General features: G+C 27.4%; 3 protein-coding genes across 3 annotated transcripts in view; 2 read left to right on the top strand and 1 right to left on the bottom strand.

The window, feature by feature from the left end:
* Positions 1-11,455, top strand: part of LOC126906620 (homeobox protein prospero-like) — a 33,178-nt gene extending 21,723 nt beyond the window's left edge. The window contains exons 2-5 of the mRNA XM_050687298.1: positions 4,949-7,754; positions 8,641-8,795; positions 10,178-10,322; positions 10,407-11,455. Of these exons, the coding sequence (XP_050543255.1) occupies positions 4,998-7,754; positions 8,641-8,795; positions 10,178-10,322; positions 10,407-10,586 (3,237 nt within the window). The 5' untranslated portion in view covers positions 4,949-4,997 and the 3' untranslated portion in view covers positions 10,587-11,455. The remainder of the gene's footprint in view (positions 1-4,948; positions 7,755-8,640; positions 8,796-10,177; positions 10,323-10,406) is intronic.
* Positions 11,456-16,670: 5,215 nt separating this feature from the next.
* Positions 16,671-23,734, top strand: LOC126906623 (signal recognition particle subunit SRP72). Its single transcript, XM_050687300.1, has 12 exons — positions 16,671-16,869; positions 16,944-17,058; positions 17,119-17,256; positions 17,316-17,433; positions 18,345-18,541; positions 19,062-19,332; positions 19,546-19,755; positions 19,837-19,998; positions 20,062-20,220; positions 20,467-20,612; positions 22,920-23,129; positions 23,556-23,734. The coding sequence occupies exons 1-12, from the start codon at positions 16,773-16,775 to the stop codon at positions 23,665-23,667; spliced, it is 1,935 nt and encodes a 644-aa protein (XP_050543257.1). The 5' UTR covers positions 16,671-16,772; the 3' UTR covers positions 23,668-23,734.
* LOC126906640 (flavin reductase (NADPH)) lies at positions 23,676-26,974 on the bottom strand. The gene is made up of 6 exons (XM_050687339.1): positions 26,878-26,974; positions 25,765-25,869; positions 24,465-24,629; positions 24,243-24,332; positions 23,858-24,185; positions 23,676-23,797 (listed from the first exon to the last, which is right to left on the bottom strand). The coding sequence occupies exons 2-5, from the start codon at positions 25,835-25,837 to the stop codon at positions 23,896-23,898; spliced, it is 618 nt and encodes a 205-aa protein (XP_050543296.1). The 5' UTR covers positions 25,838-25,869; positions 26,878-26,974; the 3' UTR covers positions 23,676-23,797; positions 23,858-23,895.
* Between the last annotated feature and the right edge of the window lie 910 nt (positions 26,975-27,884).

Raw genomic sequence — 27,884 nt, 5'->3', positions numbered from 1 at the left:
CTAAGTTTACTTAATTTATATATATATCATATAATAATACTTTACCAGAAATTTTTATTATGTTGCAAATTTTACTTGCAATTAAGTTTTTTAGATTTGGGAATACTTATCATTCAAATAATATCATTATAAGTTATTCAATGAAAATTTTAAAATTGAAGTTTACCCAGATGAATATTATATCTCAGCTAAAATTAGCCTTTGAAATTTATTAATATTTATAAATTTGTACTAAATTCTTAGAGTAATTATATTAATATGTGCTGAAATACATTTGCAATAATTAATTTCAAGACTTTTGGACCAAAAACTAAAATAATGAATGTTTACACTTTGTATCGTCCTGACCTACGTTAACGGTTTTCACCCACTATACACCAGAGCGCAGTAAAAATTCCACTCTTCCTCCCTTCTGTGTCGTCAATCCCAGAACAAGCATTTTCTTTTTTCGCATCCCACGATAAACCTGACTAGCGTTACAATTTTACTTTACGCTATAGCGTTGGTTATGGTGCACATAACCGTACTAAAAAGAAAACAAGAAATAAAAACGCAAGTCGAGACGAATAATGGCGGAGAGGAAATAATAGAGACATATAAGAAATCTAGAGTCACATTGAGTTAGCCGGCGGTGTTCTAGCTAGTACTTATAATCAACGTGGGTAAATCGAGAAAAAAGGGCGAGAAACAAGTTCAAGAAGGGAAATGAGGAAACGCATAGAAAATGTATATTATATATACACCAAAGCCTCTTTTTATAATTACAGCACAACCCCTTCTTTTTCCTTTGATTTGCACACAGCCGTTCTCTTCGTTGTCGTCGTCGTCGTCGACTTCGTCGTACTTAGAGTCATACTTCTATACTTATATACATTATATAGTAATTAATCTGCAATTCATACACCATCGCAGCCGTTTCTTAACTTCACCACAGCCTTTCATTTAATCCGTGATAATTATTCGGTATTAATATTAAACTCTTTCAGGACTTAAAAAAATTGTCTGTACATAGACTATATTCACTATGAACTTTTTGATATCTACTCAGCAAACAAAACTAATTTTACTTTAATTTAAACATTAAAAAATAAATAATAATAATAATAATGGTTATTATTACAATATTTTATGCTGAATAAATATATTAAACATTTTTTAACACATCATTATGTTACAGGAACAACAAACGTTTTAGTATTTGAGCAGAGCTATAATTAACATTATTGAAACTATTAAAACCATTTTTTAAAATTATTTTTAGAACGAAACTTAACAATATAATGATAATCAGTTTTTAGAAATAGTTCATAAAATTAATTATTATATTTTTTAATTCTCAAGTCCCTTATTTTTATATTTACAGACATAGAGATTTTACTAAAAAAATAGCATTGTTTTATTTGAAGTATTTTAAAATGAAAATTATTTTTTTAACACGATCAATTAATTCTATCAATTATAATGTTTATATTTTCGTTTAGTTATGCATTGACATGTAAAATATCGCTATTCACTTAATAATATGTTGGAGTAATTAAAAATAATAATAATTTACTGTTTAGTAGCACGCGAGCAACTTAGGGTTCCGTCATTATCGTATTTCCCAAATTGATAGCATCAAAATTATTTTATAAGAGGATTCCCAACTTTTAAACAATTATCTGAGAATTTAACGCGTATTGTCGACTTGAAGGAAACGAGACTGTACATAATATCAATTTACTGATTCCCACATCAGTTAAAACAAACGCTATTGATCTTACACAGTTCAGCATACGACTGTTCGCGTTAATTAAGTGGCCACAATATAATTTTCTCATACACACGCTAACTTGTTGTGAATTTAAGAACGCCAGCCTCTATGTCTAATAATATGAATATCATTTTTTATACCAATTACACCGGAACGACATGTGTATTTACTTGCGCGGTTACTATCTATTCGTTGTCATGGGCACGGAAATGGAAACAAATAGTCGACTGTGAGAATTCCATCGATGCCATTGTTATCCAGAATCCAATCTAAAGAGAGACCACCAATAAGGCACCCACTGCACCCGGTAGTAGCTATAACGAATTCTAATTTATTTGCGTGAATATTTTATACCAATACCCGTGTATGAGTATGTCTGTCTCTCAATTATCTACTTCCTTCCTGGTCGCATATATACAACCATATGCTACCTGGACCAAACTCTCCCTTATCGGCAGACCGTATCGGTCTGTTTGGTCATTGACTACAACCGGAACTTAGCTGACAAAAGAGTCCTGAGTAATTTCAGTAATTTTATTTTTCGTCCAAACAATAATCATTAAAAAATAAAATAGGTAAGGCTCTGCATGAACTCTAAAGCTGTTACGAGTTGTATAACGTAGCAAATTACACATGAAATATCTCTTGCGACATATGAAGAGAAATGAGTACAGTAAACAATAAATAATTATAACCTCCTGTGCTTAATGGTATTGTTTTCGCCGATATGTACCAATACATTTATGCTACATGATATTTAGCTTTTAAAATAAAGATCACAGAATAGAACAGTTGCTCATTTTAATTGGTACAACATGATTCAGCAGGGGCAATCGGCACGACAAATGCCATCGCGTAGGCGATCGTTCGCAATATGTGCAAAAGCGTACGGATGATCGAAGATGATAGAAAAAATGATACCATAATAAAAAATAATTAATATCTATAGACGACAAAGGGTTTAACGACTCGTCAAAAACAAACTGTTGTTCGCCCTCTGTAATGATATGTAACATTGTTTTATTACGCACACGTTTCAGAGATCATAAAAAAACATCGAGTGAAATATTTTACAATTGATAATCACAAAAAAAACCCCGTTTTAACATCGCAGCAACCCAAATTTGGACCTTGGTATATTAAACTATTATTTTATTAGTCCCAGGGGCTTTTCATTATCTTTTTCAATACATTTTTTCCAAATAAAAAATTAAAATTGTTTAATTAAATCAATTTTTTTAATAAAACATGATGTTAAATAAGTGTGATAACTAAACCATCGATATAAATATTTCACTTAAAACAAGGTGGTGTAATCAAGTTAATTCTTGATCATCAAATGTTTTAAGATAATCTCAACCGAAGAGAAAAAAAATAACATATGACAGATAAATACATTTTTTTGTTTTAAGATTCCTTTTAATGCAGATAAAGAGAAAACGCTCAAAATATGTATGACATACGACTTAAATCAAATTGCGAATACGATAACATGAAATTTAACCTATCAAAATTTTCATAAATATTTAAGCATAATAACTATGACTAATGTCATAAAATGTTATAAGTTTTTAAAAATACAAAAATAAAATAGTTTTTTATAACTTAATATTTTCAAAAATTAAATTTTTATTTTCTTTCATTATTAGTACCATTTAAAGATATAGTCAAAACTTACAACATTGTAAATATCCGATAATTCATATTACACACGTTTGAAAAATAAAAACCGTTCACATCAAATTTATAGAAAAAAACCGGTCACTAAATGTCAGGTTATAAGATGTGAACGCGCTTAATATTAACGGAAATATCGTTTCGCAACTCCCGTGGGTAATAGGTGTAGCAGTTTAAGAGGTCGCTTACCCGCAGAATCGCATTGAAAGGTGAAGTAGGCAAAAAACCAGAAAGAAACGAATAAATAATAGCCCGGGGAAAAAAAGACCGTTAGAAGGGTGCCCGACTAAACCCCAGTACCAATTGTGCCGTCTTAAAGATATGGGGGACCACAAAGCAAAGACATTATTGTTCCGGTTGCGCCCCATCCGACTTTCTTGCAAGACGCCGTAAGAGGAAAAAACCGTTACCGTTTGTGTTTTTCCCACGCGCCAAGGCGTTCCCGTACACCTGGCCTTTGTTGCCTTTTGCTTCTTGGCATTCGTCTTTTGGCACCGTATACAGTCATAAATACCGGTTTGCATCCCCAATAACGTGTATAAGTTATGCTGTAGAAAATTACAATACAATTTGCCGTACTTTGTTTATAAATGTCGTAGATTAAATATTATTCGTTAACAAAATTTGTGTTCAACCTTAGGCTTGTTCTTCAAAAAATGAGATTGATTATATTTCTACAAATTACTAGAGGCATTTCAAACTATTCAATTTTTATTTTATTTATTATTACTTTTTGATTGATGCACAAAAAATGTAGTGAAATAAAATTTCTGTAAACAATTTCTACATGAGTTTTTTTATTTATTAGCGAGGTTTTAGCGTTATAATTTTTAATGCTCTAATAAAAAATAAAACATATGTACTATATCAAATCAAAAAATATTTTCATTGAGAGTCAGTCGGGTAATAGTATAATTGAAATTAAAAAAGCTTTAAAATTACTCATGTCGGACATAAACTATATTACGAAAGTATTGATACTTGTTGCTTATTAATTTCGGTCGATTTAATAACACCATCGGTGGTGTATTCATTTATAATACGCGCGGGGGAGTTTTTAAGACATTATGGTGGTTGTAGTTCCGGTTGTATAGTGATTATTGATTAGCCCGAGTATGATTAAGTGCGTTATCCGTCTCACAGTAGGCATTACGTGTGTATAAGGAGCAGATGCATTAGGTTTTGACATAAGGCACGAGCCGTAGGGGTATTGTATACGCGGGTACAATAATAGTGTTGTAGTATAAGAGTTATTAACGCCATATATAAATATATATGTTTATAACAACGTATGTATGTATATGCGGTATAATATGCACACTAGAGTTGTAACAGTAGTAACGGCAATAGGTAAGCGCAAACGGTCGGCGGTGTAGTAATGACGAAGGCGGTGATAATGTTTTAGTGGACAAGAGGGAGAGGAGATTATATGTAAAGAAAAAAAAACGTTCTAACAGTTGTTGTATTTGATTATACTATTATATATATATATGTAAGTATGTATGTATGTATGTGCAGGTGATCCGGTTGATGCGCGAAGGAAGGGAACAACCAATCGGAGCCCGCTATGTCATCTGAGGAGGACGGCGGCAACGGTGCTACGACGGCAGTGGCGGGGGGAGCTGAGTGTTTCGTCGGTGGGGATTTGGACGGAGCTACCGACAAACTGTTGAAGAACAAGGCAAAACGAAGCAGACAGCGCGTGGATGCCGGCGAACCGCGTAACAGTTACTCGTCCATTCCGAATTTCAGTTCGCGACCGATCGTATCTTCAGCGCCGTTATTAAATCAAGCAGCCAGTTTCTACGGTGCATTTTTTGGTCAAGGACATCAACAATATTTTTTTAATCAGGGCTTTGGGCCCGGTAAAATGCTAAACGAGTTCATCGGCCGTCAAGTCAAAGAAGATATGATGACCATGGACTCCGCAGATTGTATGGCACAGCCACTACCCGGCTTACCAAATTCACCGACACCAAACAGTGAATTGGCACACCACATGCTCAGAGATATACTGCAAGGTAGAAAGAAAGAGTTATTGGCTCTCGAACAAGAGTTTCGCAATTCAGAAGATCCGTCTTCTCCTGACAACACATTAATGAACAATAATAATAATATCAACAACAACAAAAATGATATTAAAGACGACTTAAATAGTACAATGCAGAAAGAATCCATCATTTCTATGGACATAGACAAATCAGCTGAAAACGAGGTAAGTTCTAATATTATTAATAATGATGTGGAAGACTTAAATGACAGTAGTGATTCAGAGCGATCAGTGTGTTCTCCGTCTTTCGATACTAGAGAACCAACTGAAGAACAGAGTAAAGATTCAGAGGTAAGAGTAGAGCAGAATGAATTGAAAAAAGCTAGAGTAGAAAATATAGTTTCCACTATGAGATCTAGTCCATCATTACCCGTTCAAGTCAATGGATGCAAAAAGCGCAAACTATACCATCCACAACAACATGATAACAGCGAGCGGTATAACAGTACGCACGAAGCTGAAGACGAAGATGAAGACGATGACGAAGATCTCAGTCCCAACGAACTTAGACAAAAAATGGTCGAAAAAAATGTTCTAAAAAGTCAATTACGTACTATGCAAGAACAATTAGCTGAAATGCAACAAAAGTACGTACAGCTATGTACTAGAATGGATCATGACGAAGAAGCAGATGACGTAAGTGATGGCGAGCAAGAGCCAGAAATTACTGACGTTCCTACAGCACCAAAGTCTGTTACTCCTCCACCACACATAAGTTCTAACTTTTCAAAAATGGTCAAATTCTTACCCCAAAACCCACATATGCCTCTACATCCTTCCTTTAACGGTGCTCTTTCATTACTCCAACAACAAGTACTTCAAGAGCAGCATAACAACCAACAACAACATCATGCAATAAATAACGCAGCAGCTATGTATTTAGGCGTTAGTCACAAACTATTCATGGAACAAGAAGCCAGGCTAGCCAAAGAAGCAGCAATTGCTGCTGAACAACAACAGCGACAGCAGCAAGAACAACAACTGCAGCAACAGCAACAGCAACAGCAGCAACAACAACAACAACATCAGCAACAGCAGCAACATCAACAAAACATTCAGCAACAGCAGCAACATCAACAAAACATTCAACAACAACATATTACTCAACAACAGAAAACAATTGAGTCTCCCGAAAAATTACGTCAAACGTCACCTTTAACTCCTCCATTTCCAGACCTAGAACTTTTAGCTGACGCTTTAAAATCAGAAATTTCATCTACTTTGACAGGTCTCATTGATACTATAATGACAAAATTTGCCCAACAAAGAAAACAATTGAAACAAACAGATTTGGATAAAGATATGGACCGAAAATCACCCAGAACTAAAGTGATCGACCGCGGTAGTCACAGTGACCGAAATATTGGATTATCAAATGGCATGCCTGTAAAAATGAATGGCAGTTATCAATGTAGCAACGGTCTCTCCAACGGCCCAGAAATCAGAAATGGAATGGTTAATTCTGCGTGTTATAATGGAACCGGCCCGGAGAATACCATTAACCACGTCAGAGCTCCACCACAAATTTTCCCGCAAAAAATGCATGGATCTACTGGTTTAAGTAACGCAGCCGCTGCCGCAGCTTTATACTCATCCATGAGTGGGTTACCGTCTCATTTAAATCCATTTTGTGTTAAACACGAACCAGCGCCTGAACAGAATGAGGCACTTAGTCTTGTAGTAATGCCTAAAAAGAAACGACATAAGGTTACTGACACTAGAATCACTCCTCGCACTGTTAGTCGAATATTAGCGCAAGATTCAATGAACTCAATGGACTCAAGAGTACCATCTAATGGAACTTCGATGCTAACGTCTGATTCACCACCACCTCCAACATCCACACTTCGCTCTTTTCACCAACCTCAACAGCCACAACAACAGTCACAGCCTTCGGCTCCACCGCCGCCACCTATGATGTTACCAGTATCTTTACCCACATCAGTGGCTATACCCAATCCAAGCCTGCACGAGTCACAGGTCTTCAGCCCCTACAGTCCATTTTATACAAGTCAACACCAAGTACCACATCACATACCATCTTCGAGCCCGCCAGGCATGTCTGATTCGCCACCACCACCACACCAACACCATCACAGTTCTCTACTACACCCAGCTCTTCTCGCTGCCGCCCAGCACCACAATTCATCGCCTGATATGATGAGCATAAAAGCTCGAATGGACATGAGCATGGGTAACGGAGGCAATGACAGCATTGATCGAATTTCCGAGTGCAATTCTGGAGATGGGCCTTACGACGGATTGTCGCCTATAATATCCTTTTTTTACAAGAACCACATTTTTACATTAAGTATTTTGTTTATTATTATTATTACAAATAATTATCATTACAAACGCATTTCAATGATATCATAGAAATATTATAGGTCTAAAAAATAAATAGGGTATCAATATGACAATAAGTATATTAAATAAATCTTTTAGTATTAAGTATCTAAAAGCAAGGTAAAAAGCCAATCATTAGGATATCCTCTTATTTATTCCGTAAGAAGTTTGACAACTATTAATGTTAGGTGCATGTTTCATGCGAACTATAATCTAAAAATATATATTATTTATTTGTACCCTTATCAAAAAACAAAGCAGTTTATTGACATAGTGTCACATTACATTGTCATTCCACATTAATATTAAATTACATTTTCCTTCAATCATTTGAAAACATTTTTTTAAGAAAAACGTTTTTTTTATTAAACTTTCTTAGTAATATTACGATATAAAAATACTGTATTATTTAATAGTGTCAAAGTTTTACTATAAGTATTCGCCTTTTAATTTATATTAAAAAAATTTATATTATTCAAAGTGAATTCTAGAATTAAGAAACCAAAATTAAAATAAATATATTCAATAATTAAGGGATTTTCGTTACAAAGAGAACAGAGAGAAGCCTCAGAAAATTATATTACATAAACAAATGCGCGATGAAGTCCTATAAAAGAAGTAAAACTTGCGCGAATAATCGCATTACTTAGACGAAAGCAACTCTAAGATTTAAAAGCAATATCCTTGAACAATATTTTTATTCGTATTTGTTTGTACTAATAATATGTAATAAACATTCATTGAATTAACGACGAAATATTTTTTGTCGTACATTAAATATTAATAGACATTTTTCCATAACTGTTATGTTTACTCGTCTACCCTGACACCAATGCACTTGCGTAAAGCCAAATTGATGTTCTTCTGGGTACGCTATCCTAGTTCAGCTATCCTCAAGATGTATTTTCCAGATATTAAGTTCAACAAGAACAACACCGCACAACTAGTCAAATGGTTTTCCAACTTTAGGTAATATGCAGTTTTAATACATTATTTAGTTTTGATCCAAGTTTAGTAATTTATAACTTTTTGGTATCGTCATCATTAAACAAAAATAAAAATACTTCCTTAACGATTTAAAGACAAATAAAAAATCTTAGTAGAATTATGGTAAATTATACTATAATTATGCAAATGCGGTATACTTTACGGTGGAAACTTAAATATAAGTCGAAAGTACTGAATAAAACTAGTTTTGCAATCGAACCGCGAAAAAATTGTATAAATGCATACAATATTATATTTAACTCACGGTTGATAAAACACGAAGAAAAGTTTAGCATGTGGGTGTTAAATTAATTCTAGCTTTCTTTTCGCATCGATCTCCGTATGCGGGTAACGTTCTATATTTTCGAAAGCACCTGCACACTTAAGTGTTTCACTCCCTCAATAATACTTTCCGTAATATTATTTCACTGCTTCAGTAAAATATATATTTAATAATGTAATATAGTCAAGTTACTTACCATTATATGGAATACTTTCATAAAACGTTCTATGAAAAAATGAACTGTATGCTTAATTATTTCATTTTTCTTTTGCAGTAATCTCAATGGCTTACACTTTATTTAGCAAGTTTTTCTTTTCGCCAACCGTTAATATACATAGATCTGAAATACCGAGTACAGATTATAATTAGCGTAAACGAATAGTCATAGGTGGGGTATTAGGTTGTAATACAAATTCAAAACATTTTCTTACGGCTATAACAATATTAACATAACCCTGCGTGAAACACTCAAGCAATTTAAAAAGTAAAAAATTTCTATATATATCATCTCAAATTATAAAAGATGGTATAAAAATTTATTTTTGTTGAAATAAATAAAAATTGCGCAGCTTCTCTTTTTACATACATATTCAAAATGCATGTGACTATACATACCGGTTGGAATATCTTCGATAAAAATACACGTGTAAAATAGTTGTAAAGCAATTGGGTTTGACAAGAGTATACGAAAAACGGAATTCTTTAGTGTAAAAACAAACTATAGATTTTATTCACTTATAATAATACAAAATATATAAAGTACCTAAGCGTGAAGTGGTCTCCCAGACAAAACCGATTGGCTCTTCATTACTCTCATACACTCGCGTCTTTACCAATACTTTATACTAAATTTAATTAAAACATATAACATAACTATATGGTGTACACGTACTTTATAATCAGTCAAGTGTCGAATAAAAAGCGCAATACGCCGACGAGAATTGGATTTTTATTATGAATTTATTCGTTAATATTCTCTGAATTTAAAACATTATAGGCATCGTTACGGCTTAATAAAACATTGCAACCAACTTAAAGTGCAATAATTATGTATATATTTACAATGAATTATAATTTACAGAGAATTCTATTACATCCAAATGGAGAAATACGCTCGACAGGCAGTTAGTGAAGGTTTGCAAAGGTCTGAAGACATTCATGTCAACAAAGACAGCGAAATCTACAGGGTTCTTAATTTACACTATAATCGCAATAATCACATCGAGGTGAGTAATTAAAAGATGTTTTTTTATTATAAATACAGTTTATCATATAACATTATTTACGTTTGTTTATTTTATAATAAATAGGCGCCTGGAAATTTCGAGTACGTAGTACAACAAACTTTACGCGAATTTTTCGTAGCCATTCAAAACGGTAAGGACCAAGAACAGTCATGGAAAAAGTCTATATACAAAGTGATTTCTCGCATGGACGACACCGTACCGGAGTACTTTAGGTCTCCAAATTTCCTCGAACAGCTCGAATAAATATTTAATATATATATATATATGTAATTATTTGATTGTCGCGTCTGTAAACTGCAAACGTTTAGTTTTTATTTATTAATTATTATTATATACATAATTGTTTTTATTAAAAGCTCGGAAAAAGCTTATTTTATGACGGGTTATTATTAAATTCTATACATTGTTGTGTACAGTCACTTTGAAGACAAATTTTATAACATTCTTGTTTTAGTTCCGTTTTCAAATATTTTTATAAATTAAGGTGGTCTCTTTTGTACAAAGGTAAAACATATAATATTGTACAAAACTAAAAAATTGCTTTTGTTTATATTATTTTTATATTACTATAAACGTATATTTATATATTTAAAAAATCGAAAAAATATGTAATTGCTTTAATTAATGTATTTTAGTTATTGTAGTCTAATGTAAATAGATATTAAGAGACCTACTAAATATTATTTTAAAAAATTATTTATATATGTATATTATAAAGATTATTTGTCCTGTAATTTGATGGACACAATTATGTACACAACATAATTATAAATTAATTGTTAAATCTAAATTTTAATCACACGGGGTACCCTTTATTACTATAATTATTATTATTTTAATTATTTAACAGTGTCTAGATTAGGTTGTTATATCACAATTTAAGAGCACATTTAAAAAAAATTATATCGTCGATTGCCTACATATTATTATATTACACACCACGTCGGCATTCCCCACTCACGTGATCTCACTATTTCAATTTATGATTTTAGCCTAATTATTATTTTAGTTTATTTATTTATTTTATTTTATTTTTATTTATTTATTATTTTGGTGTGGTGAGTTTTTCCTAGTCAAATAATTAAAAGATCAGATGAAAAATTCTATTATAATCTTACTGTTTTTTTCTTTTAGCATTGTCCTTTTTTATTTTTATAAGAATTTAGCTAGCGGTACCTCAATAACTGTGACAAGATTGATTAACAGTTTACAGACAATTAATGTTTACACGACCAAATACAGATTTAATATCAACATTTACAGTATTTCAAAATAATTATGTATAAAACACTTACAGACAAACACTAATATATTGTATACATTTAACACACAGATAATTCATTATTACATACCAAAAGCAAAAATAGTAATAATAAATCATAATACACATACTTAATAGTACTATTATAGTCATTATCTCATATATTTTGCACTCAAAAAACACCATTTAGAGTACAAACAAATTAAATTCGGATTATTTTAATTTTAATTTTTAATTTGACTTTTTTTTTTACTTTAACTGTATTACTTTTTTGGAATGATTGTACATTTAAAATTATTATTTTGAACATCTATCAAAATTCTAAAACATTGACCAATCCGGAAATTAATAAAATAGACTAATTATTCAAAATAATAGTACATAAACTACAACTTTTTAAAATAAAAAATAGTGTTATACTTGACATAATCCAATATGACTGAGTATTGCAAACAAAAGTGATAAACGATTTTACAATAATGATAAGACATAAGATACAAATGAACCGAAAAATAAACTAAAAAATTAATAGAATTTATATTCACTTACAGTATAAATTTAACATCAAGCGTAGTTATTTCAAAACCAGTAATAGATATTGAAGTCATAACTAAATCATTAACCGAGGAGTCAAAACCCTAACATTACTAAGGCTCCAGAATTCACATTTAATTCAGACACAAAATCAACAGTCTACAACAATCTCCTGAGACAATAGCATTCTACCATAGTAAAACACTAAAAACAGGGGAAACATTTACATAGTTTACTACCTACAACTAAAATATAAATTTTATATTTAACCAGTGCAATAGATAACAATGTGATCTGTAAAACAGATCCGCCAAAATACCATGTGTTATTAAATTAACTTCAATAACACATCCATTCACAATGGTGGCAAGTAGATTATTATAATTATATAATTTTGTAATTGATATATTTTTCACTTATTCCATAATGATAAGATTTTTTTTGCAGTTTATTAATCAAACACAATGTATTGATTTTATTTTATAACTATATACTTAAGTTGAAACGATTTTTTTTGTTCATACGTAAATTTACAAAAAAAAATCGAAACTGATAGTCTTAAATTATTAATATTGTTGTAATATTTTTTGAAATAGTTAAACTGTTTTTGAGTGTGCTAGGATAATTAAACATAAACCAATTACTCACATAGTCATATGCAGTGCTATAATAGATAAATAAAAGTTATGCCCTGGGCTACATATAAGTTAAGTTTTATTTTTTTTATGACTTGTAAAATATAGCTTACAGAGTTTTGATATTTTTTTCAAGACTGATTTACCATGTTAAACATTCTACTTGTTTTTAGTTACTGTTAAATATATTGTATTTTTACAACCTTCTTTTGTTGATCAAATAATTATTAAAAGTTATTTTTTATCCAATATTAGTTTGTAGTTCTAAGAATATAACTTTTAATATTTAAGACATTTTAATCAGTGATTTATTTATAATTTTTGTTATTATTACTTTCATTAGTACATGCTAATTTATTTAGTAATTTTAATTCAATGAGTTTTTTTGCAATAGATAGCCCAGGGTATCTAAGTAATACATTTTGTTAGCAATTTTATTATTATTACATTTTTACTAATTAATCATTAAATTGTTTACACATTGTAAAACTAAAAGTAATATTAATGTATGTGTATATTCTGAACATTTTACACGTGTCTTTTTTTAATTAGTTAACATATATCACAGTAATATCGTGTATATGTAATATTTGTTTTTGTTCAACCTTATTATTTTTTTAAGATAAGTATTTAAAACAAAATAAACTAACGATCCAAGAATAAATAATTTTGTTTTCATTTCTTAATCCATGTATAGAATTTTATTAAGAAAAGTTACATTGATTTGAAAGACAAAAACGATTAAAGTTTCACATCCGCTATTAAAAAAAAAAACAATTAAACTCTAGTGATGCAGAGAACCGCTTTTCGACAACCTTAATCAACATTCTTTGTATTAGTTTTCTACCGTGTACATTCTTCAAAATGTTTCGAGAAACTCACAAAAGACAAACTGCATCATCAAACTCCTTAATCCATATATTAAGCAACACAAAAACCACGAAGTATATAGAATAATTTATTTGTGAAGACTTTTTTAGTCTTCATATATGAATATACAAATTATGGTAAAAGTGGAAAATTGAACATTTTATACATAACTAAATAGAGTGCGGTCAATGTAAAATATTCTCATCCCTTAATATGCTGTAATTTTGATTAACGCTAGCTTCACGATTTCTCTTAAAATAATTATATCAGAAAATTATTTTTGGTATTTTTTATTGTCGTGTATCTCTTGATTTATCAATTATTTATTATTAATTCAATCCTTAAACCTTATAAGGCGTCAACTTTATTTTTCTTGGTGTCAATATACTTATTTAAATATCTTATATAATAAAAATTAATTAAAAAGAAAAAAGAAAATGACTGATAGATAACAACTTTCGATCCATTTTTCGAAAGTTATTACCATTTTAAAATATAAACTGTCGGTGGTGCGTGGGTATGACAATATTTATCATTGGACTTATATACTGAAATTAAATCTAAAAGTTATAAAAAATAATTCTAAAAAGTAATTAATAACTGATAAATGAGTAATATATAACACTAAAAATACCAAAAATAATATCCTTATCATAATTATTATTTACTGCAAAAAGTATTTTACTTATAAAAACGCTGACTACATATAAAATTAAAGGATATGATTTTTTTTTATCTTTAAATTGACAATTCTGAAGAGAAAATAAAATAAGTTATTTTAAAAAAATTATATATATATATAAATCATGTTTTTAGAGGTTTTCGCTGATTAAGATAATCAATATAAATGATAAAATAATGAACAGTACGAAATCCACTTGTCCGAATTTTTCTTTTAGACGATTCATAAAGTTTTTTGCATTTTCCAAAGTATAATAGTTAATCATTTTTTCGCAAATAGTTGGGATGTGATTGTTCATGTATTGTTTGTTCAGATTTGTAAACAGAATTTGATGATTTCTAGTCGTCTAATTTGTATAAATCATTTAAAGTACAATTTAGGTCATTGCATATCAACGTCATAATTTTTTAAATTTTCGATGTTAATAATTCAGTGCAATATCTCAAACAGTTATAAATTTTATTTTTTTTGGTAATTCCAATTAGTAATTGAGTTGAGTTGACAAAAATTTGTTTTATAGATTGATTTCTCCTTAGTAAAATGTTCAATGATTTTTATAATTGGATTGATGGCCAAAATATTTAAAAAATTATACATTATATTTAACCAACATTAAGTATATTTAATAACTTGATATTTTTTAGTGCTCAAGGTATAAAAAATATTTCCACTTTAGCCTTAACATAATGACATTAAAAATCGATTTTATTTTTATAATACTTAAAATATTGAATTTGATCAGATAGCCAAATTTCGTGTTTAATAAAATTAAGAAAAAGATTTGAATAAGATTAGAAGAAGTTATTGATACATTTTATTTCTATGTTATATTATAATTGTATAATTTAACTTAACCCTTTAATTCATACTAAAAAACTAATAATAAATATGTGCTAATATAATAGGTTCCACTATATTATAAATAATTACATATTATATACAGAAATGCACTTAATGTTTTTATTTTTTTGGATTATTTTTGTGTTTATTATTTACAATTTAGCTCTTAGTCAAAGAAGTTATTATGTTTTGTTTAAAGGGGGTGTTAGTCCCAGTAAAAAACGTTAAGGTGAGCAGCGGTCGACTTTATTTTCGTTGCCTCTAATATACGTTCACAAAATTACATTTGATTTAATCAAAATAAAGCTCTATAATTTTTCTCACTAATTACACACAAATACTATTTAGGTTTAAAAAAATGCGTTCGTAATCCTTCTTCCACCCATGGGTTCGAGTAAAACGTAACAACCAGAACCGGTTCATAAACTGTTTTTGATATAAATATAAATTAAGAAACCAGAAACTTAATCAAAAAACTTAAATCACGACTTTTTTTTTTTAAAGTCCCACAAAGAATTTGAATTTGATCAAAAACCAGTCAATCTAAAATTTAGTAAATAACTCATCACTGTATTAATGTTCATGTTTTTTTAGTTTGACCACTATCTTAAATTCTAGTAAAAACTATAAAAATGATAATAAAGTCCCCCATTTAAGTAAAAGACAGTTAATAATAACGGTTATTTTAAAATAGTAAAAACTCAATTAAGGCTAAAAGTTTAAAGATAAACTAAAATCATAGTGATCAAATCTCAATTAAAATCATAACAAAGTGACTAAAAAAAAATTCATTAATCTTGACTATCATTGAACTTAATTGTTAACAATGATTCCTATTAAGTTACAAGTAGATAAAATTTAGTGAAATCTCGAAATCTAATGTTTAGCATTTCGGTTAAATTAATATGACTGATAAAATAAGTAATAAGTAATCAATACAATTAATTTTATTTATATTTAGGTTTAAATGCAAATATCTCTCATAAATACTCAATTACAAAATATATGATTATTATACTAATATTTATTTGATATGTTTACTAATATATTACGTTCACCTAAATCTTTATCTATATCTAAATTGGCATAAAATAAAACAAAAAATGAAAATTTACGAAAATTTGAAGGCGACAAGTATATAAAAAAGATACATATCTTATGCTTTCATTCTAATTTAGTAATGTTTTTTGTGCATGAACTTTAAATTATATTGACAATACTTCAACCATTTTATTCATACTCAACCTTATATCTGTATATTAAAAAAAAATATTCCATCAAGATTATTTGATTTTTTAAGATCATTGCTGTTAATTTAATAAGATAATTCATCATTAAAAAAACTTCAAAATTACAACTTTTAATGACACCAAATTAAAAAAAAAATTGGTAAATGAAAAAAGTATTTTGTAGTGTACCATGGTTAGAATATAGTACCATGAACCTGTGATAGGATAACATGATAAGTCGTCATCAAAATTAATTGATAATAAAAACCAAATGATAATGTATGTAACATTAGTTCTACATATACTAGACTTTAATTTTCTATTTTTGTATTTAGTGAAATAATTTTTACAATGTTTTAAAACTGAATCAAATTGAAAATGTCAAAAGTTTCTATTTTGAATTCGGTATTTTCGGATATCGAAAAATTTTCTTCAGCTGAAGAGTATAGGAGAATAATAAAACTTGCTGAAAAACGTAAATATTTCTTTAAATCATTTTACATTGCGCAACTCATTATTTTCTACTATATTTTATACATTTTTTATTAGATATACCGCAATATCCAGAAGAAATATCATTAATTCAGGCTAAGGTTGTAAGTTTGGTTCATTTGAATGAAGTTCAAGATGCATATAATTTTATTCTTAAACACGAATCAAAACAGTAAGGTTTATAACTATTAATGTTTTAATTTTGATTATGTATCTATTTTATTAAATTTAGGACTTTTGCTTTTGAAAAATCATACTGTCTTTATCGCCTAAATCGACCAGAAGAAGCATTGCAAATAATTAATGAAGAAACTGAATTGGAAGATAATTTTAAAGAACTAAAAGCTCAAATTTTATACAAATTGGAAAAGTAAATATTTTTAATTTTTAAACCACAGTTATCGTTTTTAATTATGTTTTAAATTTTAGATTTAATAAGTGTTTTGATTTATATCGGGATATTATTAAGCAAAGTAAAGACAGTTTCACAAATGAAAGAGAGACTAATCTTACAGCTGTAATTTCCCAACTTTCAAAATTAGGAGAGGTAATTTCATTATTCATTACAATGTATTTATGATAACTATGTATACTTTTTTCCATTTGATCCATTACAATATAAAAAGTAGAATAAATTATAATGTTTTTTTGAAAATATTTTTATCTTATCTTATTTATTACAAAAATTATTTTGATGTTCTTTTATCTCTTGAGTTAATAGATAATTAAACTAAACTAAATTCACAAATAAACTATTATTGAAGGTTTTAATATAAACTTTTATCTTAGTAATATTTTATTTATATGTTTCTACTTTGACAACAGTATGCATAATGATAATATATAGTAAATCATCTTCATAAATTCAAAGTGTAATGATAAGTATGTTATTGTAAGAAAATTAACGTTCATTATTTCAATAATGAACTTAAATAATAATCCAAATCCACATATGATTTTAACCTATATGAATATAATAATTTTAATGAAATCAACAAACTCAAAAAAGTTAAAATACTTAAACATAATTTTCTTTATTTTAAACAATGAGTTTTTTAAAAATTATTCTTTGTTTAAAAGTAAGTGATTTATAGTTTCTAAGGAAAATGACTAATAAATACAAGAATTTATTCCAAAATTTTATAATATTTTAAAAAATATAATTTAGCTCCAATAGTAGATGTTAATAATTGTGTTAATTTTACAATATTATTTTTTAAAGTTTCATATATTATTTTACTTCTACACTTCACATATTTATTTTTCTCTAGATTCTTTTATAAAATTTATTTAAAAATTAAATTTTATATTTTATAGTTAATAGATGTAAACAATTTTCAAACTGTTGCATTAATGTTTATTGAAGGGGCTTTAAAAGATTGTTTTTTTTTTTTTTAATTAATATTCTTCTTACAATAGATATTACAGTTAATTAAATTTGTGTTATTTATATTTTAGAAAAAATGTGATGTTCCAAACGTGAAACCTGATAATACTTATGAATTTTTATATAATATTGCGTGTGTATTAATTGAAAGAGGTGATTTAATTAAAGCACAAAATTTACTTGATCAAGCAGCTAAAATGTGTAGGAATACTTTAGAAGAAGAAGAAGCTACAGAAGAAGAAATAAATGAAGAATTGACTGCTATAAAGTATACTTTTTTATTTTAAGATTTATTATAAAACTTGTATAAAATGTTTTATAGTGCTAGGTATAAAATTATAACATTTTGTACTGTACTACACACTTTATAATTTATTGCCCTTTTTTTTTAATAATAATTTTGGCTAAACTGATATTATGATATGTTTTTTTTATTAATTAAAAGACTCCCCTACAACATAAAACATTTATTATAAAAAAATATTTAAGTGGTAGAAAATTTTTAGAAAATTATATGTCAATATGAACCAAAACGAAATATCCTTTGAGGATATAGGATAATTCTTTAATGGATGTACTTATTTGTATACACAATAATTTATATTTATTTATAATATTTAACTGGCTTATAAAACTCTTTAATTATAATATTAATAATATTACATAATTATAAAATCTCTTCAGTTTTTTTTTTTTTATGAATATTAATAACTGCTAAGTTTTATTAACCAAATAAAATTCATTGAACTTTCATAATTTTCTTACTAAAATAATTTTTTTTGTTTTAGAGTTCAAAATGCTTATTGTCTTCAAAAATTGGGTTCTGACAAAGAAGCACAAACTGAATACTCTGATGTGTTGAAAAACAAACCTAAAGATATTGGATCTCTAGCTATTGCTTCAAACAACCTTGTTGTATTAAATCGAGAACATAATGTATTTGACTCAAAAAAAAAACTCAAATCAACTTTGTCTGATGAATTATCTTTAAAACTAAATACATGGCAATTGAAGAAGATTAATTTGAATCATTGTCGTTTTGCTTTAATTACTAATCAAGTATATTTCTTATTACTTTTAAAATTAAAAATATAACAAAATTATATTAATTTTAAGTAGTTTTAATAAATTAAACACATATACAATATATATTTTTAATATTTTATTCTTAGCTATTTGAATTTTTTATGGATCATAAATGGTTATATGTATTATAAACTTCTGTTTTTTTTAATAATTTCATAACATTTTTGGATAATTGATTTGTTTTAGTTTGAACAATGTGTACAAATGTGTGATTCAATTGAAAAAAATTACCCTGATTTGATTGAAAATATTGTTATTATCAGAGCTTTTATGTTATGGCGCCAAAATAAAAATATAGAAGCTCTTGAAGTCTTGAAAAAATTTATTTATCAACAAAAAAACCCTTCCGATAAACTTAACTGTACTTTAACTGCTGTTAAACTGTTACTAATCCAGGTATACATTTGCAAAAATATTTAAGAGCTAATATTAAAATTAAAAGATGTTTTATTGCAAATTGTAATTTTTTTTATTCAGAACATTCTTAAAGAAGCTTGTGAATTACTTGAAAATCTTGGAAATTTAAAATATAAACTTGGAATTGTTAGTACTCTTGTGACATTGTATTTGAATCTTGGAAATGTTAAAGCAGCAACTGATTTGTTTAATGAAACATTATCATGGTATAGCCAGAAAGAGGTAGTGCATTTTAAACATACATTTTAAAAACAATGTCTCATAATTTTTAAATTTTATATAAAGTTAGATAATTTGAAAACTACAATTTTACTGAAGCAACTTGCAAAACTCTTATTACGTGAACAAGATCCTAAAGAAGCAGCAAAACGTTTATCTCATCTATTGGAGCTAAATCCATCAAATAAAAAATGTTTAGCTCAACTAATAATAGCTTATGCCCAGGTAGATTACCATGTATCTAATATTTACTAATTATTTTTTTACTTAAATACTTAATTTCTATAAATAAAAACTAGAAAAACCTATTTTTATTCATTTTTGTAATTGATTATAAAAAAAACCATACTGATATTTATTTAAATTCACACAATTTTTAACTAATTAACTTATATATCTTATTATTATTTTATATAAAATAATATCTTTATATATATATATATATATATGTTAAAACTTTAATATTAATAGTTTGATCCAGTGAAAGCCCAAAAATACAGTAAAGAACTTCCACCATTAGATCTACAAGATGCAGACATAGATGTACTTGAAAACACAAATTGGATGATGGGGTCAAAATTAATAAAAAAATCAAATCTAAAACCGGACACTGCTGGGTAAAAAATGAATCATTTTTCATTTTTAATTATAAGTATCACAGCTTAATACAATTCTTCAAACTTATTGTATAACAATAATTTTAAAAGAACCTTGATCTCAATATATTAGCTTCTTTTAATCTTAGTGTTAAAAACCATATATATACAATATAGGTTAAAAATAAATTATATTTTCACAACAATTAATTTTCCTTAATAACCTCATTTTCCCTAAAGTTTTAATAACGTCGACAATTATTTTAATTTCATACAGAATGATTCCTTTATTATTAGTCTCTCATTTTCTCTTATAATAATAGTTTTTTTAGAATTACTTTTTTTTAGCATCTGATAAATACATATATCTCTATTTATCTGTTATAAAATATTTTTTTTATGTTTATCCCTTATACAAATGGCAACGTCTTATTATATAATAGAACAAGGAAAAAAACACTTTTCTAAGAAAATTACTTAGCGTGCTCGGATTTTCAAAAATTTTTTTTCAACGAAAGTACTCATTCACCAGACTCCAGGAAAATTATTGTCGAACGTCGGAAAATTTTTGCCGCTCGCCAGCGACCGTTTTACGACTTAAGGTTTGAAATTTTCATCAGACCCGCCCAATGACATTCCTGATTTATGGTAAAAAAATCTATTCAATCCGTTTATTTTTTACCGTTTTACCGAGCTTTTTTTTTTTTTTTCCCACGCGCATGGTTTTTATATGCGCAGTGATTCATTTCTGCTCATACGTTTATTATGAACCTTAATTATGTGGTGTAATATGTATTTTTATTAGAACACTATTTTGCATTTGCACATAGTATGAGTCTATTAGTTTATCGTTTAAATTGGGATTCATCTATAACAACTATGCTGCCCAACGTTAAATCGCAGTTACCAATATTTTTATTAAAATTAAATTTTTTACATAGTCCTACGTATAATAACCTGCTGAATTTTTTTTTAATTATTCTATAATATAAACAATTATTATAATTAGAATATTAATAATTATTGTGTATACCAAGGGTGTATTTAAGTAAGATATGGGCTCCCCTTGATCCAACGCTATCAATATTTTTTTAGGCAACTTCTAATAAATAAGGACCTAATGTCCTTTTTTTTCATCATTACTTTAATTTTTAGCAAAAAAAATTGTATAACATGTTTAACAAAGTAAAAAATATTAAATACCCTCCTAAAATAATTTTTGAATAGGCCTAAAGGGAATACCTCAAACGTCAACCTTATACCCAATACATTTTACTATATTCTCTTTTTGAATTTTCCTGATTTTAATAATAACATTTTTAATATATTTTTGTTACACTGATTCTAATGTAATATTTTTTCTGCAAAACACTTATCGTGCCCAGCATAGCCGGGTACCCCTACCGGAATCAGTGGCCTACTTATGATGAGGGCTCAAAGAGGCTTACGCGCCGTAGGCGCGTAAGGCTCGTAGGGCTCCAGGTTCAGGAGCCTCAGCTAGGCGGAGCCTAGTATATATTTAACTTGCTTATTAAATAGAAAATTAAGTAACTATGAAAATAAATGATTGATAACAACTTTTAAAGCAGTATTTCAAGAATTATTAACATTTTTATAAATGGAAGGAGGAATGAGAAATGTCTTTTGATTAAAATAACTGCACTTGTGCCACCCTCCAGTGAATACTTTAAATTGTTAATAACTCCTTAAATAATTGTCCATAAGTTGTTTTCAACCAGTCATTTTCTTAATTATAACATTTCTTATTTTATAAGCAAATTAAATAAGTATATTGCTATTTAAAAAATAAAGTTGACATTCCTCTAAAACATAAGAGTTGAACATAAATATTTTGTAACATATAAATACGTAACTAACAGTTGTTATAAAATAAATTCTAAACAAATTATTATTTTAAGAAAAATCGGTTGGTTAATATTAAAAAATCACTTTGTATATTTCTTTATTTAAAATTATTAAGTATTTTTTTGTTGCATCTATTGTATATATAATACACATTATGTATCTAATAAAGATATAAACATTATTTTAACTTTATAACTAGTAAAAAAAATATGTTACTATTATAAAAAATAGAGTCCATATTGTTATAAGGCATAAGAGTTATACTTTGGAACTTAATAACTCATAAATCAAGAAATATGTGTTACTAGAAATGACAAAAATATTCCCTATATCACAATTTCAAGATATTTATTCTAGTATAAAATCAATTTCTGTAACTATTAAACAGATTGTATTGTTTTTTTTTTTACTCAATTATATTTTATTAGTTCTATAAAATAATGTATTCTTCCAATTATTTAGTGTTCATAAAACAGAAATGGAAAAGAAACGCAAAAAAAAGAGAAAAATAATACTACCTAAAGATTTTAACCCTGACATTCCACCTAATCCTGAACGCTGGTTACCAAGGCATGAACGTACAGGATATCGTAAGAAAAAGGATCGAAGGAATAAAGATACTGGAATTGGAAAAGGAACACAAGGTGCTAGCAGTGAAGCTACAGAAAAATAGTGAGTTTATATGGTTAATACATAAAAAAAATATTCTTCAAAAAAAAAAAAAAAATTTCTTTTTATAATCTTTAAAAATATTAATTATAATTTATTAAATAATATTTGATGATAACAATTAGATCAATTACTAAAAAAAAATTAATCACTTATTGATTAATTATTATATACTAAGTATTCAATAAGTTTGGAAACAACATTTTTTAAGGGTAGTACCTTTACACTTATTAAAAAAAAAAGTGTATTTATTTTTATTACAAAATATGCATTAAATTATTAAAGTGATCTTTACAAAATATTTAGGAAAAAATAATTAGTAGCTTCTATATTTGATTTGAGGTATTATAATTAAGCATTTCCAAATTTATTGAAAACTTTAATTTGAATAAATTATTCAACATATATAATGGCTTAAAATATTTTTAGCAACATTAAAAATATTGCTGCTCAACCCAAAGCTCAGATTCAACCAAATGAAAACGCACCTAGGTTGCAACACCGAAAAGGACAATTTAAGAAGAAGAAGAAGGGAAAATAAAAAATAAATTAAAACTCAATGTATTCATCTGTATTTCAAATAAATCCAATATTCTTTAATTCTATAACATATCTAACAGTTTTATATATTAGTGATTTTTTCCCATTCCACATTTTGTTTTTAATGAAAACTGAAAAAAAACAATAGCTTCTTACATGTACAATACAATATTAAACTTATATTTATTTACATATTATACAAGTGTATTTTGGTAATTTGAAAATAACTTTATGGTGAAGTTACTTTGGTTGCCAATCCCACTTTTTGTTTATAGTAGTCTGGTTTGATCAGACATTCTACCATAAATTTAGCTAAATCGAGTTTTGAAATGGCTCGACCCGGAGATGAACCAATTTCAACATTATAATCCCCAGATGGGGTATCTGCTATGTGAGGTGGCATAACAGCTATCCAGTTTAATCCTTCGGAGGACTCTAATAGATGTAACATACGTTCATGGTCATCATTTATACCATGAAACATTGCTGGTACTTTAGACTTCTCATAAAATAAAAATGCTAAAAAAAGAAGTACCACTTAAAATAATTTAAACAAAAATAAAAAATAGTTATTACTTGATAAACAAACTGAAACTGTTTTTACATTATTTTTTTTCATAGCAGATAAAATATTTTTTAATCCGTCTGACATTATTGTAGTTGGACCTAATTTTTATGGATGAATAACATATTATAGAGATAACTTAATTATAGATTATATTATATTATATAGATAATTTAATTTTATCTCTATATACATATTATATATTTAAGGTACACTGGAAATTATTTACTAACTCAAATCATTTCGTGTGCCCAAAGTAACAACAATAGCATCTCTTCCCTCAACTGTCTTATCAACATCTTCTGTAACTAGTACATCACCAGTAATGACTTCTATCTGATTTCTTAATGATTCTGGTAAACGAGATGGATCTCTTATTAATGCTCTTACTTCTAGACCTATAAATAAATTGTAACAAATTTTAAAACTTGTATTTAGCATAACATATTAAAATTAAATTAATTAAGTAATTATCATACATAATCTAGTTGACAAAGATTGTAATAGTTATAACTAGTATTTATTGAAGAACTACTGGCAATTAGTTATCTAACTACACTTGATTTATATTTATAGATGTATCCATATTTCCAAGTTAAGATATGAGTATATATATATATAAATATATTTTTTTTTATAATTAAGCATCATGTTAACTAACCATATTGTGGCAATATTATATTAAAATGTTATCATTATTATATGACAATATTATTATTAAAAATCAGTGTTGGGAAAGTTCCTTTTTAAATGGAATTCGTTCCGTTCCCCGTTCATTTTCTAAAATATGAACTCGTTCCAGATCCTAATTCTTTATATTAAGAAGGAACTTGTTCCAGATCCAGTTCCTCCAAAATAAGAACTCGTTCCACTCTTCGTTCCTTTTATAAGTTATTTAAAAAATTGTGGCAATGAGATCATGATAACGGTCATCAATGATTTTCATCAGCAGTCGAATACAAAACAAATTTGTAGTATTCCTTATCTAAAAGTATTCGAAAATTATATTTATAAGCAGGTAGTAAATGCTAACGACTTGTGTCAACGCGACCAATGTCTATTGTCTACATATAAGTTAGAAATAATAAATCAGAAAACCCAAAACCTTTAACATAAATTAGTTAACAAGAAACGACGATAATATTCGGTGCATTATTTAATATATGTACACATATATTAAATATTTACTGTATACCTACATGTGATAATAACTCTATCTATAGTCAATTGATTCATTTAAACAGCCTACGATCTCGGCTGGGTATATAGGGGACTTCCATTGTCAAAAGTCAACTAAAAATACCATAATATTTTAATGTCTAGATACGAAGAAAACTACACTAAAACATGTTTATAAAAATTTTTAGGAACTGTAATTTCCGTTCACGTTCCTTAAAAAATGGAATTTGTTCATTTTCCTCGTTCCTTTATTTTAAAAGGAAGCAGTTCCTAGCATCGTTCCTTCAAAAAGAACTCGTTCCAGGAATCCGTTCCTTTTGGAACTAGTTCCTTCTCAACATTGTTAAAAATTACCTTGCTTTAGAGCTGCTTCTACAGTACAGAGACCAGTCATTCCTGTACTACCAAAAATTGCAATTTTCTTCATTTTGTTTAAATTTGTTAAAAATGCTCGGATACCTATATTTAAGCAATTTAATAAACTTTAATTTGATAAAGGGCGTAATAAATAAAATACAAAAAGAATTAATTAATACTTATAAAAAACTTTTTCAATAACCCATATCCGGCTATTCGTTATCAGTAAGGATAACATGTTATTATCAATATTATGTCTAGTGTTGCCAGTATTTTAACAAAATAATTCTAAAAAGTAATATTGATTTTACAAAAAAGTCTTGGTTTTAATTTTTAAAATGTATTTTAACTCATCATTCAGTTTTTTATTAATACAATAAAAAAAATCCAGATGATAATCCAGACTCCAAATAGAGTCACAGCATAGTTTGTATAGATGATATTTGACAGTGATTAACATTACTATGATAAAAAACGCTTCGCTGCCAATCTATTAAATTTCACATTAATTTGTATATTTGTTAAGTCACTATTTCTATGTTTTAAAATATAATTAAAATATTAAATGCTCGTTAAATTATTTGTTTAATTGAAAATAAAGTTGTTTTTTTTTTTTCTTTGACGACCTATTTATCATGGTACAATATACAGGGTGTTCAGTAAGTCAGGAAACGGGTTTCTATTGTTCTCATTGTTACAAACACTTACTGAACACCCTGTATACGTACAAAATTTTTATTTAGTATTAAAGTAAATTTCAAGAGTTTTAATAAGGGTTAGAAAAACGCAGTCGTTTCAAAAAAATTTCAAAAATCCAGTTGAAAATAAAATTTTTTATGTATGGATCGTCTCTTCCCAACTGTTTCTATACATAGGCTTTTTATTGAATTTTCACAAAAAGCATTCAAAAAAAAAAAAGTTTATTGTCTATTCAATAATTTAACCTATGAATACCCAAAAATATAACTTGTCAATGAAAAAATGAAATTTTATTTTTTCAGGAAAAAACTTATTGAAACTTAGATCTCGAAACTTGACCCTACACGCCTCAAATATAAAATTTGTAAGAGTAACTCTTTTAGTTATTTAAAAAAATTTGTTCATCCTTACCACAAAATATTAACACCACTTGACTAACAAGTAAAATATACTATAAATTAAGTCCACAAAATAGACGAGTATATGTATGTGTTCATCTAAAATGTTAGAATGATATAATTTTTAGTAGGGTTATCTTTTTTTTGTTACTTGATATGATATAACCTCTTGAAAATTAACAACAACATATAAGTAAAATTAGGAAAATATTTTAATTATACAAAGTATTAAAAAAGTAAGAAAACAGTTCAATTGTTACAAAACAATGAGAAAAATAGAAATTCGTTTCCTTACTTACTGAACAACCTTATAGTTATCAATTACTTCTACTAATTATTCAAATATATTTGAAACTTTTAATTAAATGTACAGAGTGATTCCATTTATCATCATCCAATTAGTTAATTAAATAATGAAACAATAATTGAAATTTTTTTTAAGGTGCATGTTTGAATTAAATAAACAATCATAAAGTATTTTTTATGTTTATGCCTTATACTTTATAAGAGTGTCAACTTTATTTTTTCAAATGGTAACATACATAACTAACTAGTTTATTTAATAGATAGAATTTAATGATATGAATAAGAATATAACTTGGAGATAACACCTTTTAGACCAATATTTCAAAAATTAATAAATTTATACCTTGGCGGGAGGAGAAGTGTGACCAAGAAATGTCTAGTAATCAAAATAGCAATACTGCGTTTTATCTACAGCCATTAATTTAAACGATAATAACTTCAGAAATACTGATAGCAATTTTCTTTATTCAATCATTATCCAATAGATAAACTACTGAATTATATATGTTGCCGTTTGAAAAATACATACAGTTGACACCACCCTTATAAAATATAAAAGATGAATATGAAAATTACTTCATGTATATTTAAAAAGCATCATATAACTTAAAGAATACAAAAAAACATTGTAATATGTATTATTTATTGAAATAAAATAAAACAAACATATCCTAAAGTCTAATTATAAATATATTAGTAACTACTAGTTTAACT

Source organism: Daktulosphaira vitifoliae, unplaced genomic scaffold (genome assembly GCF_025091365.1).
Source record: "Daktulosphaira vitifoliae isolate Bord-2020 unplaced genomic scaffold, ASM2509136v1 Scaffold_5, whole genome shotgun sequence".
NCBI classification, from domain to species: Eukaryota; Metazoa; Arthropoda; class Insecta; order Hemiptera; family Phylloxeridae; genus Daktulosphaira; species Daktulosphaira vitifoliae.
The sequence above is the reverse complement of the archived record's forward strand: the minus strand, read 5'-3'. Positions and strand labels throughout refer to the sequence as shown.